This window comes from Eulemur rufifrons, chromosome 5, assembly GCF_041146395.1.
Source record: "Eulemur rufifrons isolate Redbay chromosome 5, OSU_ERuf_1, whole genome shotgun sequence".
NCBI lineage: Eukaryota > Metazoa > Chordata > Mammalia > Primates > Lemuridae > Eulemur > Eulemur rufifrons.
In genome coordinates, this window is record NC_090987.1 from 32682395 (window position 1) to 32698490 (window position 16096).

The 16096-nt window shown below is 31.1% G+C and overlaps 1 protein-coding gene across 1 annotated transcript in view; it reads left to right on the forward strand.

Moving 5' to 3' along the window:
* CCDC178 (coiled-coil domain containing 178) overlaps positions 1 to 16096 on the forward strand; it is a 353748-nt gene that overhangs the window by 308745 nt on the left and 28907 nt on the right. The window contains exon 20 of the mRNA XM_069467842.1: positions 8719 to 8790. Coding sequence (XP_069323943.1) covers positions 8719 to 8790 — 72 coding nt within the window. The remainder of the gene's footprint in view (positions 1 to 8718; positions 8791 to 16096) is intronic.

The window sequence follows — 16096 nt, forward strand, 5'->3', positions numbered from 1 at the left end:
TTTAGAGACAAAGAATGGAATGCAAACATATTCAGGAGTTAGAAGTTAAGAGATTTAGTAACCAGTTGGGTGGGGATTCATGAGGAATGAGGAAATATTCATAGATAACTCTGAGATTACTCTGGGTCAATGTGATATATGCTTTTTTTAGAGATAATATTAGGACTCCATAGGAGCATGGAGGAGGAAGCTTTTTCTTTCTGTTTGGGGTAGGGAGATGCCTCTCTATAGACTAGTAATCTCTGTTGCAATTCGGGGCTATGTTGTACAGAGTTAACCTGTGGTGTTGGTTCAATAGGCATAATAGCTAATAAAATTTTACAATGTAAGATTTGTTGTAATTGAAGTGAAAAGAACCCAGCTTTCTTGACACTCATTAAAGGCCTTATATTTATTAATTAAGTCATTCAGATAATACTTATTGAGGACTTTTCATGCACCTGACCCTGAATGAGGTGCAAGGAACACAAACATGGACCTTGCTCTTAAGAACTTAAAGGTCTAGCAGAGAAAGAAGACACACAACCAACTACAGTGTACCTGAAATAAACTAGTCCCTATCTTTGCATGACAGAACACCACATTCAAAGGGCACCATCCTCAATTTTTTAAGGGAAAGATAATATTATCTTGGTCCTTCCCATTTACATTTTTAAATTTATTTTTTTAATTGATGAATGATAACTGTATATATTTATGGGGTACAACGTGATGTTTTGATATGTGTGCACATTGTAGAAAGATTAAATCAAGCTAATTAAAATATCCATAACCTCACCAATTTATTTTTGTGTGTGTGGTGATAATGTTTAAAATCTCTTCTTTTTTTATTTCAAAATATTATGCGGGTACAAATGCTGAGGTTACATATATTGCCTTTGCCCTGCCTGAGTCAGAGCTTCAAGAGTGTTCATCCCCCAGACGGTGCGCACCGCACTCATTAGGTGTGTATACACCCATCCCCTCCTCCCCACCTTATCTGCCGACATCTGATGAATGTTATTACTATATGTGCACTTAAGTGTCGATCAATTAGTACCAATTTGATGGTGAGTGCATGTGGTGCTTGTCTTTCCATTCTTGTGATACTTCACTTAGTAGAATGGGCTCCAGCACATCTATTCTTTTAGCAATTTTAAAATATACAATACATGAACTGTGGTCACCATGCAGTGCAATAGATCTTTCTGTATTGTTCCCAAAAATTTCCTCCAAAGTTTCCTCCTTTTTTTATGATGTCTATATCCTTTTTTCTTTTCCATTTTCTCTAAAGCTTCAAAATTCTCTCAGCTATCACCTTATTACTTTTTTGTTTTTTACTTTCTTTCAAAGCATCTTTTGAACACCCAGGAGCCATAATTTAGGAATGACCACAAATAGTGTTATGTGTCAGCTTCCTTATTTTAAATTTAATCTTCCAATTTTAGATTTGACACAAAACTTGTATTTAGAAAAATTCAGAAAGTTTATCCCATTTTATAATGTATTTCAGAAACAGCCAAATCTTAGTGATTTGATAATCCCACATATCATGTAATGAGCAGAGCAAGCTGTCAGAAGAACAAAGGAGTGACTAGGTCTCCACAAAGCTCATTTACTGAAAACAAAAGGGGGGAAAAGCCAATTGTTTGATCTGACAAGTTGTTACAGTACTTATACTAACATGACAGAAAATATAATAAAATTGGTTCAACTATCACGCTTTCATTTATTCCAAGGACTATGATTAAGTGTCTACATGTTGAATTTACCACTTATGTAGCCACTTTTGAGGTATAATTTGAGAAGACCTAGAAGTTCCCATTATTTCTATACTACTTACCACAAACCCAACACAGTATATAAAATTCCTATCATGGAATTAACTCCCTTAGGCAAAGCACTCTTCAGATGCCTTTTTTAAATGCCTGCAGTCATTAACACAAAACTCTTCTGGAGCATTGAAATATAAAATAGAAATTGACTAGTTAGACTATCCCTTTCACGTAGCAGCGTGTCCCAAGGTGGAAACTCAGGGGACAGAGAGTCAGATATAGAAAAAGTTTTGTTGGAACCGGAGATCGGAAGACTTCCTTACATAGGCTTTGTAAAAGCAAACTGGGAAGCAGCTAGGGGACTGCATGAAGACACACAGGACTGGTACAGACACACAGTGCAGTGGAGACTTGGAAGAGAAGTGACAGCGTTTAACATAGAAAATAAAGAATACCAATGTTAAAATTTGCATATTTACAATTTTCAAATAAAACGACTCTAACTTACAAAAAGCCACCTCCTCTAGTCTTCACACTATCACCATTCTTTCTCATAAGTATTATGGCACCATGTTTTTTATCTCTCAAGGCACAAATCACAATTAGTACTTGTGTACTTATGTTCTTGCATACTCTTGAAGTTCAGTTTCCCCCATTGATTGTAAACTTCATAAGGCATGGTTGTCCTGGCCTCTTTTGTTCATCAGCTGTGCGTTGGATGCCCTAAAAATTTATAGGTGCACACTCCCTGAATTAACTGTTTAATTTACCCAACAAATATTTATCAAGTGCAATGGTTAAAAGTATGGGATATGAAGTCAGACAGATGTGGATTTTAATCCTGGATATGCCAGTACATAGCGAGTTATTTGTTCTTACCAAGAATCCTTTTTCTAATATGTAATAGTCCCAGTTTTACATAGGACTAACTAAGGTATTGTAAGTAAGGTATTTTGCACAGTGCCTGGTACAAAGCAAATGTTCATCAAATAATAATAATAAATATTATGTAATTATTATTTAAAGCAGATAATTACTCATAATGAGTATAAAAGAATATTTCATTGTGTTGTTAACTTCTACTTCCTAAATATTAACAAGCTACTTGTGTTTTCTTTTTTTTTTTTTTATGGGAATTGTATTTTTAATCGTATGGTTTTTCTATATATATTTACAAGTTCCCACCTAATTTTAACCTATTAACACCATTAAGGAAATGCAATGGCTACCTTAAGCAGTAATTCTGGTTATGGTAAACACATAGAGTTTATTCATTTCTCTGAAAAATTAGATTTTTCTCTACTCTCACAGAATTGCTTATAATCCTTCACCCTAGGGCTTAAGACTCAGGGGGAAGGAGGGGAAGTATTACAAAGTAATGCTACTTGTGTTTTCTTTTATGAAGAAATATCTTTTGCTCATTTTGCCATTGAATTTTATGAATTTTTTTCTTTTTATATTATTACTCATATATACATATGACATGTAAGTAGATCCTAGATGCTAACAGTTCATTGATTCCATATGTAGTGAACATCTTCTCCCAATTGTGGCTTTTTCATTTTTATGGTGTTTTTGATGTACAAAGTTCTGATGCAATAGAATTCAAAAATTTTTTCTTTTATGTATATGAAGACATTTTCTTACAATTTTTTCTAAAATTTTAAAGATTTGCCTTTAAAATTTAAGTTTTAATACATATGAAATTCATTTTTACATATAGTGTGAGGATTGGATCCACTTTTTTCACACCCTGAATCAATTGTCAAAATAATTAGCTTGTCCATTCCTTGCTGATCTGCAGTGCCCACTCTTTTACAACTCTGGATTCAAAATTTGCCTGGATTTCTGAGCTCTCTGTTTTGTTCTATTGATTAATATGCCTATTCCTATACCAAAACATACTGATTTTAATTACTATCTTTACAACAAATCCTGATATATTGCAGGGTAAGACCTCCGACTTGATTTCTTCCTGTAGTGTTTTGGCTAGTTTTTGCAATTACTCCTAAAATTAATTTTCTAATCTTTTTTTCTAAGTTCCCCAAAGTGCTCTGTTGATTGGAATTGCCTTATAATTATAGATTAATTTGTGAAGAATTGACATTATGACATTGAATCTTCGTATGCATGGGCATGGTTCCCTATATATTTAGTTAGGTCTCTTTCAGTATCTTTAGGGATGTTTTCTAATTTTCTCTGTATAGATTCTACTCAATTTAAAGAAATATTTGTTTCAAATTATCATATAATTTGATTGATGCTTTTATAAAAAAAATTTAAGTTATAGTTCCTGACAGTTTATTTCCAGTGAATAAAATTATAATTGTTTTCTAACTATTGATCTTATATGCAACCTGTGGCAAATATTTATTATTTCTTATAACTTTACAGTAAATTCTCTCTTGCATTATCTATATGGATAATCAATGACAGCTTTTTTTCCTCCAGTATGTATATATTTTTTTTCTACATATGTATTTTTCCTTTGTCTCACTATGTGGTTTAGGCCCTCCAATACAATGCTGTATAACAGGAACAGACAAACTACAGCTTGCTGGCCAAATCTGGCCTGCCACTTGCTTTGGTACTGCCCATGAGCTAAGAATGTTTTCATATTATTAAATAGTTGGAAAAAAAATCAAAGAAAGAGATTTTTGACATGTGAACATTATATGACATTTAAATTCCATAAATAAAGTTATATTGTAATACAGCACATTCATTTGTTTCCATGTTTTCTGTCTGCTTTCAATTTAAATCAATAGATTTGAGTAGTTTCCACAGATGGTTTGGCTCAAAAGATTAAATATTTATTATCTAGCTTTTTCCAGAAAAAATATTGCCAACTTGTGTATGTAAGAACAAGATACTTATTGTTATTATTGTCACAAGTAGGTCTTGAATTGTTTTCAAATGCAAGTTCTCCATCCAATAAGATGATTATATGACGTCTCCTTTTTTCAGTTAATGTGGTGGGTAAAAAATGTATGTTTAGATTTTTTTAATACCTTGCATTCATAAGATAAATACAATCTGGTCATGATTAAATATAGTTTTATACATTGCTGTATTCATTTTATAAATATTTGCCAAATATTTTCATACCAGTTTATAAATAAAATTGATTTGCACTTTTTCTTTCTTTTACTGCACTTATCTAATATTAATTTTCATGTTATGCTCAACTTATAGGATAACTTGGAGAATATTCCCTCTTTTATTATTTTCTAAAAGAGTTGCCTAAGAGTAGAATAAATTGTGTCTTTAAAACTTGGAAAAACTTTCCTATAAAACTTGCAGAGCTGAGTGTTTTCTATATGGCAAAAATTTTAACTACTAATACAATTTATTTAATAATTATAAGACTATGTGGCTTATGTATGATTCTACTTATATGACATTATGGAAAAGACAAAACTATGGGAACAGAAAACAAACAAGTAGTAGCCAGTGCCTAAAGCTGGGGCGAGGGTTGGCTACAAAGAGGCAACAGGAAGGATTTTTGGAGGGTGGTCAAACTGTTCTATATCTTAATTGTCAAAACTCATAGAACTGTATGCCAAAGGAGTGGGTTTTACTCTGTATAAATTTTAATATAAAAGAAAAAACTGAAAAAATAATTATAAGACTATGTGACTTTCTATTTTACCTCAGTCAGTTTTATTAAGTTCTATTTTTTAGGACTTTGTTCATTTCACTTCATTTTAAATTTATTGCTCAAGATTACTCATAGTATTATCTTAATGGTTTTAATTTCTACTGTGTCTATCAATATTGTTTCTTTTTTCTGCTCAAATATTATTAATTTTTACTTTATTTGCATTTCATTGTGTTAATACCAGTGGAAGTTTGTGTACTTTATTGGTCTTTCCTAAGAACTAACTGTGTCTTTGTGAATTTCTTCTACCATATATTTGGTTGGTTTCCATTTCATTATATTCTTTCGCTTCATTTTTGGAGAGTTCATTCTGTTCTTTACTTTTTTTTAATTTGAGTGAAAAAATCTCACTCATTTTTGCCTTTGCTCTTTTCTAATATAAGCATAGAAAACTATAAACCCTTCTAAGTATCATCTGATTGCATCCTACATGTTTGAAATTTATTTATCATGTAGCATTATTAAAAATCCATTTTGATTTATTTTTATACATGTGTTATTTAGAACTTTACTCATAAATTTCTAACTATATATGGATATTTTTGTTTTGCCTTGTTTTTTGACTTCTAATTTAATTTCTTTGCTGTCAAGAACATGGTTTATACCATGTCAGTTCTTTGAAGTATAAGACTTGCTTTTTATGATATGATCTCATAAAATTTTATATGGCTATCTTTTAATTTATATAAGTTATACATTTTAATGTTTTATATATGATTAAGAAAACTGTAATTTATAATTTGGGGCACATGGGTACGTGTATTCATATTTACCACTATAGGAAAACTTAGCATTTTAGCTTTAATTGTTCATTTACTCTATCCTTAAAAATCAATGAACAAATAAAACCAAAATGGTAACTCTCCTAATAGTGGTAGAAATCAATGGTGAGGAAGGAGTGAGGGGCCCAATGGAAAAGTACCCAAAAGCTAAACTTGATGGAACTTAGTGAGTGAATGGATAATAAGAGGTGAGGGTGAGTGAAGTGAGTATGGTGCCAAGGTTTTGGGCTTAGATGACATAGTGGATGATGACATCTCCTTCTAAATCACAGGACTATAAGAAGGATGAGGCAGTTCCTGGATTTAATGGATTCATCTTTGAGCTTTGACCTTGAAGCAAATTTTTAGCATCCATGACAATGTGCAGTATTTTACAGGTTTTCTTCTTATTCTTATATTCTGTCTAGCCCCAGAACAACTCTAGGTCACTAAAAAGACACTAAAACAAGAATAGGGTCATTAGATATTTGCATTCTAAATGAAGTTTATACTTATGGCCCCTGATTTCTTACAGGGGCTAGACTAGTTTATTTCTGCGTTCAGGCTCTGCTACATTGCATAATTGTGTCACATATTTTCTTTACATTTTCAGTTGAATTTTTGCAAATTGTCTAAAACAATTTTATAAACAGCTATATTTACTTGTGTATAAAAGAATTAAAAATATTGGGAATATTTATAATGAAATGATGTTTTGGAACTAAGAAATATACTATATTTCTTATAAATTTGAAGTAAATCAGTGAGCTCTATAATTAATCATTTTTGATATTATGTTTTTATTGTGAATTATTTTAAAGTAAATGTGATGTTTAAAACATCTCCATTATTTGTATTAGAGGGTCTCAAAAGACTATAAAGATATACTGTGGATAATCATCAAAGAAAATTGTTTAACCACAGCTCATAAATGAAAACCAAAAGAGCCAGCTTTAGAGCATTCATTTGGCCTCATTTTAAAATCAAGGGACTTAATTACTTTTGGGCAAATGACTGATAAGCAGGCAAGGAAGTGGATACCTTAAGCATATGTTCATCTCTGTGTTTGACAGTATAACCTTTCATATTTAGCCTTCGTGTAATTCCACTTGCAACTGGTTTTTTAAAACAATTATTCATTTGAGAAAAGTTAGATTTTTATTCTGAGGATAATTTTTATTATAGAATTTTAATTGTTTTATCTTGGTTTTACTCTTTTTTAATCACAGAGAAAAATAATTTTAGAATTAAGTAGATAATTTCATTCAATTATTTCTATTTGAACTCTTCATGGAATTTGAGTGTGAAATTGAGTAATTTAAGTAAACAAAAGTATTGCCTTTATACTTTTTAAATCAAATATCCATCAGAATGCAGTAATTTTATTCCAGAACCAGATTATCTATTAATAGCAAACTAAGAAGGTTGTGAGTTCTGTTAAATATGTAAAAAGATGAGTTATCTGTTATGTGTCATAATATGTGTTATAATAATAAAGTATACAAAAGAAAAGGATAGACTTGATCTTTACCTATTTGATACAAGAATTAGTAGTGTCTGTATGGATCAGCTTTATTTCTGTCCTGCTGTCAGAGGTTTTATGTATTAGCAGAGGTCCAAATACAGAATTTTGAAATGCATTTTTATATAGTTACAGTACTTGAGTAATTCTTTATTAATTTCCTAAAAGGCTAGCTCCAAATTTGGGAATACATGTGTCTTATTTTTTTTAAGTATACATAAGCAGTTGACAAAGGAGATTTCCAGAAATGAGCTATGTGATTTTTAACACCAGTCTGTGGAATGGGCTTGATAATAAAGAAATATCTCATTACTTTTGAGATTTATATATTGTACATGTGTATCTTGGTAACTGGGAACTATAAAAAGATCAGTATTAACTGGATTTTGTATATCTGTCATTCCTGCCTTGACAAAAATCTGTGGAGTAGTTTGTAATTGCCATTGTTTGGCTTATTACAATAAACAGAACTGATAGGGCTTATGCTATTTGCCTTGTGAGCTGCACTTCACATCACTCTGTTGAATTAAAATTGCATGCACATATCTTCGCTTATCAGTTTTATTTATCTGTCAGAAGTTGAGAAAGGCAGTATGCTTTCAGTATGTGACATCTACCAAGCAGATTGAAATTATAGCCATTATTTTAATATACTAGTACAAATAAATGAGTATATGTGTGCTTCTATTACCTATCTAATTACCTACCTACCTATCTACCTTCCATCTGTTAATAAGATGAATTCTTATAGAAAAAGCATGTTATTTTTTTCCAGGTGGCCTTTATCATATTTTGTCAAAGCTTTAAATATGATTTTAATTGGGTCGTCTAACATACAAATGCAAATCTACAAGATACAGCATGTTTTTGTCTCTTCTTTGTAAAATATCAATAATTCTTAGAGCTGCTTCTACAATTGTACTAGTTATTAGACTGAGTTTGTAGATAGAAAATCCAAGTAGATTTCTGAAATGCTTTAATTTTCTTCCAAAGTATTCTTCACAATAGTTCTACTCTTAGGTTGCAGGTTTCTCACCTATGAAACTTCCAAACTTCTCAGTGATTATATTAAATGAACTTTCACATTTTCAGGTACTGGTGATGAGTTATTCTATGCATGTATGTGCATCCTTCAGAAATCCTTTAACCTCTAACAATTGTCACACGTTGTCACCACCACATACTCACTCTCGATTCCCACCCTGGAACACGGGGAAGTAATTTTTTGTTTTAGATTTTATTTTTCAGAGAAGTTTATAGGTTTACAGCAAATTTGTGAGGAAGGTGCAGAGAGTTCTCATATACCCTCGGCCCACACATATACACAGCCTTCCCCATTATTAACATCTCCCACTAGAGTGGTACACTTGTTACAACTGATGAACCTACATTGACACATCATAATCACCCAAAGCCCATAGTGTACATTAGAGTTCACCCTTAGTGTTATATATTCCGAGTCTAGACAAATGTGTAACGAAACATTATCTACCATCAGAGTATCATACAAAGTATTTTCACTGCCCTACAAATCCTCTGTGCTCCTCTAATTCATCCTAAGAGGTGATTTTTACTTCAAAAATTTGAAATTGTTCTACTCCTCTCATTTGTCCTACATGTTGTGTTTACTGTTTATTGCAGTGATTCTGTTAATTTCCTGTTTGAATTTTGTATTGAATGGATTTTTCATGTTGTGTGCAGGAAAATTCTGTTGTCTTTTCAACTACATTCAGTTTCTATAAAGATTTTTTTATCCAAAAGAGTATAAATCAAGTATTGTTGAAAACCTATCTCACAGAGTTAAATCTTCAGCAGTTGTTTGTTTGTTTTCATTAGTCCAGTAATGGACAAATCATTATTCATGGACAAAGAACTTTGAGTACTGCCCATGAACTTTTTACCCTGTCAATTAGTATTACCTTTGTATTCTAAAGGACTTCTATGTTTTCAGTATTGACTGGTCTTTGTTTCCTGGCAAAACAATTTATAGTTCATTTTCAGATAACTATACATATGGTATTTGTATTTTAATTAAAAAGACTGTTGCTATGTCTGATTCTTATAAGCAGAAATTCATTATAAGGACACTTCTCATTTCCTTGAAATGTTCTCTTTCTTTTTTTCCAGGGTTCTTAAATTGCAAAAGCCAGTTAAATTATGTGCTTTGGGGAGTTAATTTTTGGCACCATATGTCTCTAAAAATGATTTAATTTTATCTAAAGTATGTTTGCAATGATATTTATGTTCTGTAATGCACAGATATAATTTAAGGAAATTTTTAAAGAAAAAACACACTAGTCTACTATTATTTCAACACAGGAACATAAAATATGTATATAAGTGTACAAAAATTTCTGCTTATTTAGATTAATATATTAATATTTTTAATATCCAGGCTCTATGGTTGTCTTCTGAAACTACAAAATTCAAATTCTCATGAAAATAATTTACATATATCAGTCTTCAATCTCCTATGAAATAAATATGAAGTTCTTACCCAAAAATTGTATTACTTGTATGAGTGGGTGGAAGGAAATACAGAAAAATTTATAAGGCAGCTGGAAGTAGTCATTCTTTCCTTATCGATGTAAACTTATTTAGTATTTTGGATATTTCTTTTATTATCGGTAAGATCGCATTTAGTGGGTAGATCACAAAAATCTCGTACAAAAAAAGACCATTTTTATATTTTAGCAGATGGTGAAGTATAATAGGACACTCTCTTAGAAACCAGATTATAATAAATTCTCTAAAAGTAAATAATTCTGAGCCCCAAAATATGAAGGATGCCTTTCCTGTAGAGATGTCAGTTTAACCTAGGGTTTTGGGTTTTTTTAATGAATAAAAAGGCATGAAGTAAGTTACAGAGTTATGTATAAATTATAAGTAAATAAGTTTATGATAAATTTTTATGTACATTTACCAGCTTTGTAAATCTTGACATTTGCCATATTTGCTTTGGACATTTAAAATAGCATAGATGCACTCAAACCCCTCCTTCTGCCTCTTCCTAATATTATCCCCCTCCTTCTTTCTCAGTGTTAAACTTCTCTTAGTGTTTATCATTTCATTTGTGTTTTAATACCATTTTTATGTAGTAATCAAATTAAAATATGAATTATTTTATATTTCTGTAACTTATACATATCACTTGCAATTTTAGTGTGTTTTGTTAAATGCTATGGTTTAGCATATCAACGTACCACAATATATTTTTCATTACTCCGGTGATGGACAGTTAGATTGCTTCCAAATTTTCACCATTGCAAGTAATGCTGTAAATGAACAGTATTTTATAGGTTTCCTTGAGAACATATTATGATAGTCTTTTTGAAAGCTGTATCTCTCAGATTTCAGCATACGTTAGGATCACCTAGAGGTTTCATTAAAACAACAATTGTTTGTTTTTCCATTCTTTAGATACTTCACTTAGGTAATGGTTTCTAGTTCCATCCAAATTGTTGCAAAAGGCATTAAGTCATCCTTCATCATGGCTGAGTAGTATTCTATGGTATCTATATACCACATTTTGTTATTCCACTCATGAATTGATGAGCATTTGGGTTGATTCCATATCTTTGCAATTGTGAATTGTGCTGCAATAAACATTCGAGTGCAGGTGTCTTTTTGATAAAGTGACTTCTTTTCCGTACTCACTATTAAATTGGAACTAACTGATGAGTACACATGTGCATAGAGGGAAGTAAAACTCAATGGAAATCAATCAGTGGGGAGGGAGAAGGAAAGGATGGGCAAAAATTTACCTAACAGGTAGAGTGAACACTATCTGGGTGACAGGCACACTTTTAACCTTGACTCAAATATTACAAAAGTGATTCACGTACAAAAACATTTGTACCCCCATCATACTTTGAAATTAAAAAAAAAAAAAAACACCAATTGCTGGAACCCAGAGTTTATGATTTTATAGGTCTGAATGACTGTATCTCTAACAAGTTCTGAGACTGATCCCGATGGTCTGGGAACCACATTGAGAATTGCTAGTCTAGAGTATGTAGCTTCATAATTGCTGGATTAAAGGGAAAGTACATCTTCAATATGAAATGGCAACTTGTTCTCCAAAGTCTTTGCAACAAATTATACATAAATTTGATCAGTGTATGAAAGTTCATTTTTTTCTCACATCTTTACCAACATTTGATATGGACAGATTTATTTTGTTTAGTATTTGCCAATCTGATGAGTATGAACTGTATTTATTTGTACCCTGCTATTGAAGTTGAACAGGTTTTCAACTGTTTATAGACCAAATAGGTTTTCTTTTCTGTGATTTGCCTATTTGTATCATTTTCCCATTTTTCTGGTATATTGTTTTTATCTTTCATATTGATTGATAGTGGCTCTTTATATGTTAGAAAAATTGATCCTTGTCAGCTATAAGTGTTAATGATATCTTCTTGAAACTTGTGGGATGTTTTGTTTCTGTTTAAATTTAACTTTTCAAAACAATTTTAATATGGTTAAATTGGCAATTCTTCCCATTAGAATTTATGTCAACATTTTGTATAAAAATCTTTCTCTTCCTCAAAGTCATAAAGTTATTCTGTCATGTTTTCTTCCAAAATTTTAAAGATTAACTTTCCTCATTTTAATGCACCTTGCTTTTATTTTAGTATATGTTGTGAGTTAAGGACCTAATTTTATTTTATTTTGCAGAGACAACCAATTATGCCACTCTTTCTGCACTGATTTACAATGATTTCTCTGTCATATATCACATTTTATATGCATGCATATGTTAGCTCTCTTTGTTGATCAAATGTTCTGTTGAGATAATGCTGACATTACTGTCTTAGTTTCTACAACTTTAAGTTTTATATATCACATGTCAAATCCTTCAAGTTTGTTTTCCTATTTCACAATCATTTTAGTTATTCCCAGTCCTTTGTTCTTCCACATGAATTTTAGATCAATTTTCATGAAACCTAGTGAGATTGTAGACTACTTTGTGGAAAACTGACTTGTCTATGACACTCTTTTGTCATATATGGAAACATTATATTAATACCTCTCAATTCTTACTTTATGTTCTTCAAAATATTTTGTAACTTTTTCTATAAAATCCTGCCCATTCTTCAACAGATTTAAACCTAAGTACCTTGCATTTTATTTTATGGTAATGCATAGAATTGTTTTCTATTATAATTCAAAATTGGTTATACTGATTTTTAAAAATAGTATTGATTTTTTTAATGCTGATCTTATAGCCACAAAAATTCCTAAACCCTCATTGCCTCCCGTTGTTGGTTTGCAGAGGTTCTTCAATTTTTGATGTAGATATTCTTTCTAACTCTTACACCTGTCTCTTTCTTTCTGTTATTTTCTTATTGCTTTGGCCAGGATCTGCAGTAAAATTTTGAAAAGAGGTATTGATTTACTTTGTTTTTCCAGACATTCATAGGAATATTTACAAAGTTTCTCTTTTTAGTAAAATATTTGATGGAATTGTTTATTTTATACTCTTTATCAGGTTAAATTTTATCCCTTCAATTTGTTGAGTCTATTTTAATGAACGTTTACTGAGTGATAACTATCTACTGATATTTTAAAATTGGGCTTTTATCCTAACCACTTTTCTAAAATAGCTGTCATTATGACTATTTGATTAAATCAACCATCCTTCCCAGCATCTTAAATATTTTACCTTAAATATTATTTTCGATCATCTTATTGTCTTTGATGTACATATGTGTTTGTGTATATACGTGACTTTCATTGGATGCTAGTTCTCTCTTTAAGAATGTCTTCAGTTCTTCCTTCTCCTGATCCTTCTTTTTCCACAGTCCTATTAGATATAGATTTCTCCCCCAAAATCTCTTTTTTGACGTAGCACTCTTTCTTAGTTCAGCTTTAAAGAACTTCCTTATTTAAATGGTTTCAGTTAATACTTGCATATGGACAAACTTAAGGACTTTGTGGCTACCTCAAGCTAGAATGCAGACAACAAAATAAAAATAGACTTACCACGTAGCTGCTTCTCCTCATGGAAGTTGTGGATGTAAAAAGCATTCCTATTCAGTTTGCTTTGCTTACACAGTTTGAAGAGGTCCTACTTGTAAAAGTTACCTTCACTTTTAAGGAATTCCTCTAAAACTCACCTTCGTCTTATTTGCCTTTTGTTGCATTTGTGACTACTCTAACAGTATTAATTTATTATTTTCTTTGACAGACAGATCTATTTTCATGGAGTAGTTCCAAGTATCCTAGTATCTCACGGGGGAAACAGGGTATTCTGAGAGCTAAGCTAGCTCTAAACGACCACCTGCCTTGAAACTGGAAGAATACTCCAGAAAATTAAAGTAGTATTGTGGCATAAATTACTTTTCACTGAGATATCTAATTCCACTTAAGGAGGCTAAAAAAGTTTATCCTACAGCCATTCTTTTTAAATCGATTATTTCTGGCTTATTACTGTGAACTTTTGTTGTTTTGATAGTCTATAGTCCAATTTCTGTTCAAGGTAGGTTTCCATTTGTTTTTGTTTGAAAATTCCAGATTCTAGATTACAATAATCTAGTAAAGTATGATCTGAATTAGACAATAATTTGAAAATATAGGAGATGTGGACAAAGTTTGATCATGCATTTCTTACTAATATCTGACAGGGGTAGATAGATGTTCATTTTGCATTACAACCTATTTTCTAGGAAACTCTGTGGCCCAGGTCTATAGAAATTTTGGGTGTTTCTAGCAGTTTTTATGACTAAACTTAATCCAGAAGTAGCTGCTAAAATATCAGAGAGAGAAGAAGAAAATCCACTGGACTTTAACTGATATGGCATCATGGTTAAAAATATCAACTTTAAGTTGGACAGAAGTATGTCTCCTAATGCAAGTTAAAATACAGATTTATCAGCTGTACACTGGAGTTGGGAGAAGAAGCTATCTCAATAAGCCCACAGTGAATATCTATGAACTATTCTGTTTTAAAAAGTCACATTGACAAGAATTGAGAGAGTTGACAGATTATTTGTCTTTGTTAAGAAAATAGTTAAAAAATCTAATCTCTTTAGATCCTCCACCCACAACAGACAATTTATAGTTAAGCTTCATTTAGCAAATTGTATTTATTTATTAGATTATGTCCCCTTCATTCAGGATGTTTACCTCAGCTCACAATATATTGAGTCAGTATATAAAGAACTCTACTGCAATATGTGTTTCAAAATATGTTTCCAGGTATAATTTCAGAAATAAAATGTCCTATAAAAAAGATGATTTCTTGATCATGTATTTTAGTTTATAAACAAGTAAAATTTTCTCCACCCTCATTCTCATCCTTGCCCTTTTGAAAAACAAAATCTCTAAACTGCCAGGTCACATTTTAAATATAAGACTGAGTGTAAAATCACAAAATGTTCAAATATACATGCTATGAAATTATTCTCAAAAACCTTTTTCATGGTTGTTTTTCTTTGTTAGTGATGTTTTGTTGACACTAAATGTCAGCTTGTTTAGCCTTGATGGCAGTTTCAGATTGAAGTAATTTTTGATTTCTATGTAAGTCTGCTATGCACCTTATTGTTAAAGCAAAGTTAATTAATATCATTTAATCATTGATACATACATTAGGTAATATAGGGCCAGTGCTAATTCATGTAGATCATTCCTGAACCCCCAACACCTAGACTCCTCCCCAGGCCTGCTACACAATGTAGTTACAAGCTTATATAATCAACCAAATTTTTCAAATGTCTTAATGAGTACATCAAGATACAGCATACCTCTCCCTATTGACTGTCAGACTTAGTTTATATTACAGAAAAAAAAATATTTTTAAAGCTTGACAAAATTTCTTTTCAAAGAGTAAACCTAATCTTTAATTTCCTAGCCTAAAGTATCTGAAATGCCCATAAACTCATTCTGGATAATGTATTTCAGTATTTAGTAAGCCAAAATATCTATTTTTCAAGATTATGTCTTCTTCCTAAATTAACCAATTAACCAAGAATACAGGCTTCATTTTCTTGTGAATTGAACATAAATACATATGTGTTATTTATAACAGTGCACAAGAATAATAACAATAAAGAATTCACATGCAACACGAAGTATTTAAAATAATCATTTTTAAGTAAACTATTTTATTGAAATATACATACAGAAAGGTTTGCAAATTCTACACACACTGTTTGTTAAAGTTTTGCAGAAGATCCCACCATCACCCGGATCAATAAGTAGAACATAAAATAGCCATATTTTTAACAAGTTTTTCCTCTGGTATAAAGAAATGTTTAATATATAAAATTTTGTTTGATATTAAATGTTTGATGTGAATTTTACTTATTTTTGCATTCTGCAAAATATGCTAAAAAGGAATAGACATCAGCAATTATCCACATGACCAAAAACCAAAAGAGTTTCTGGTGACAGAATA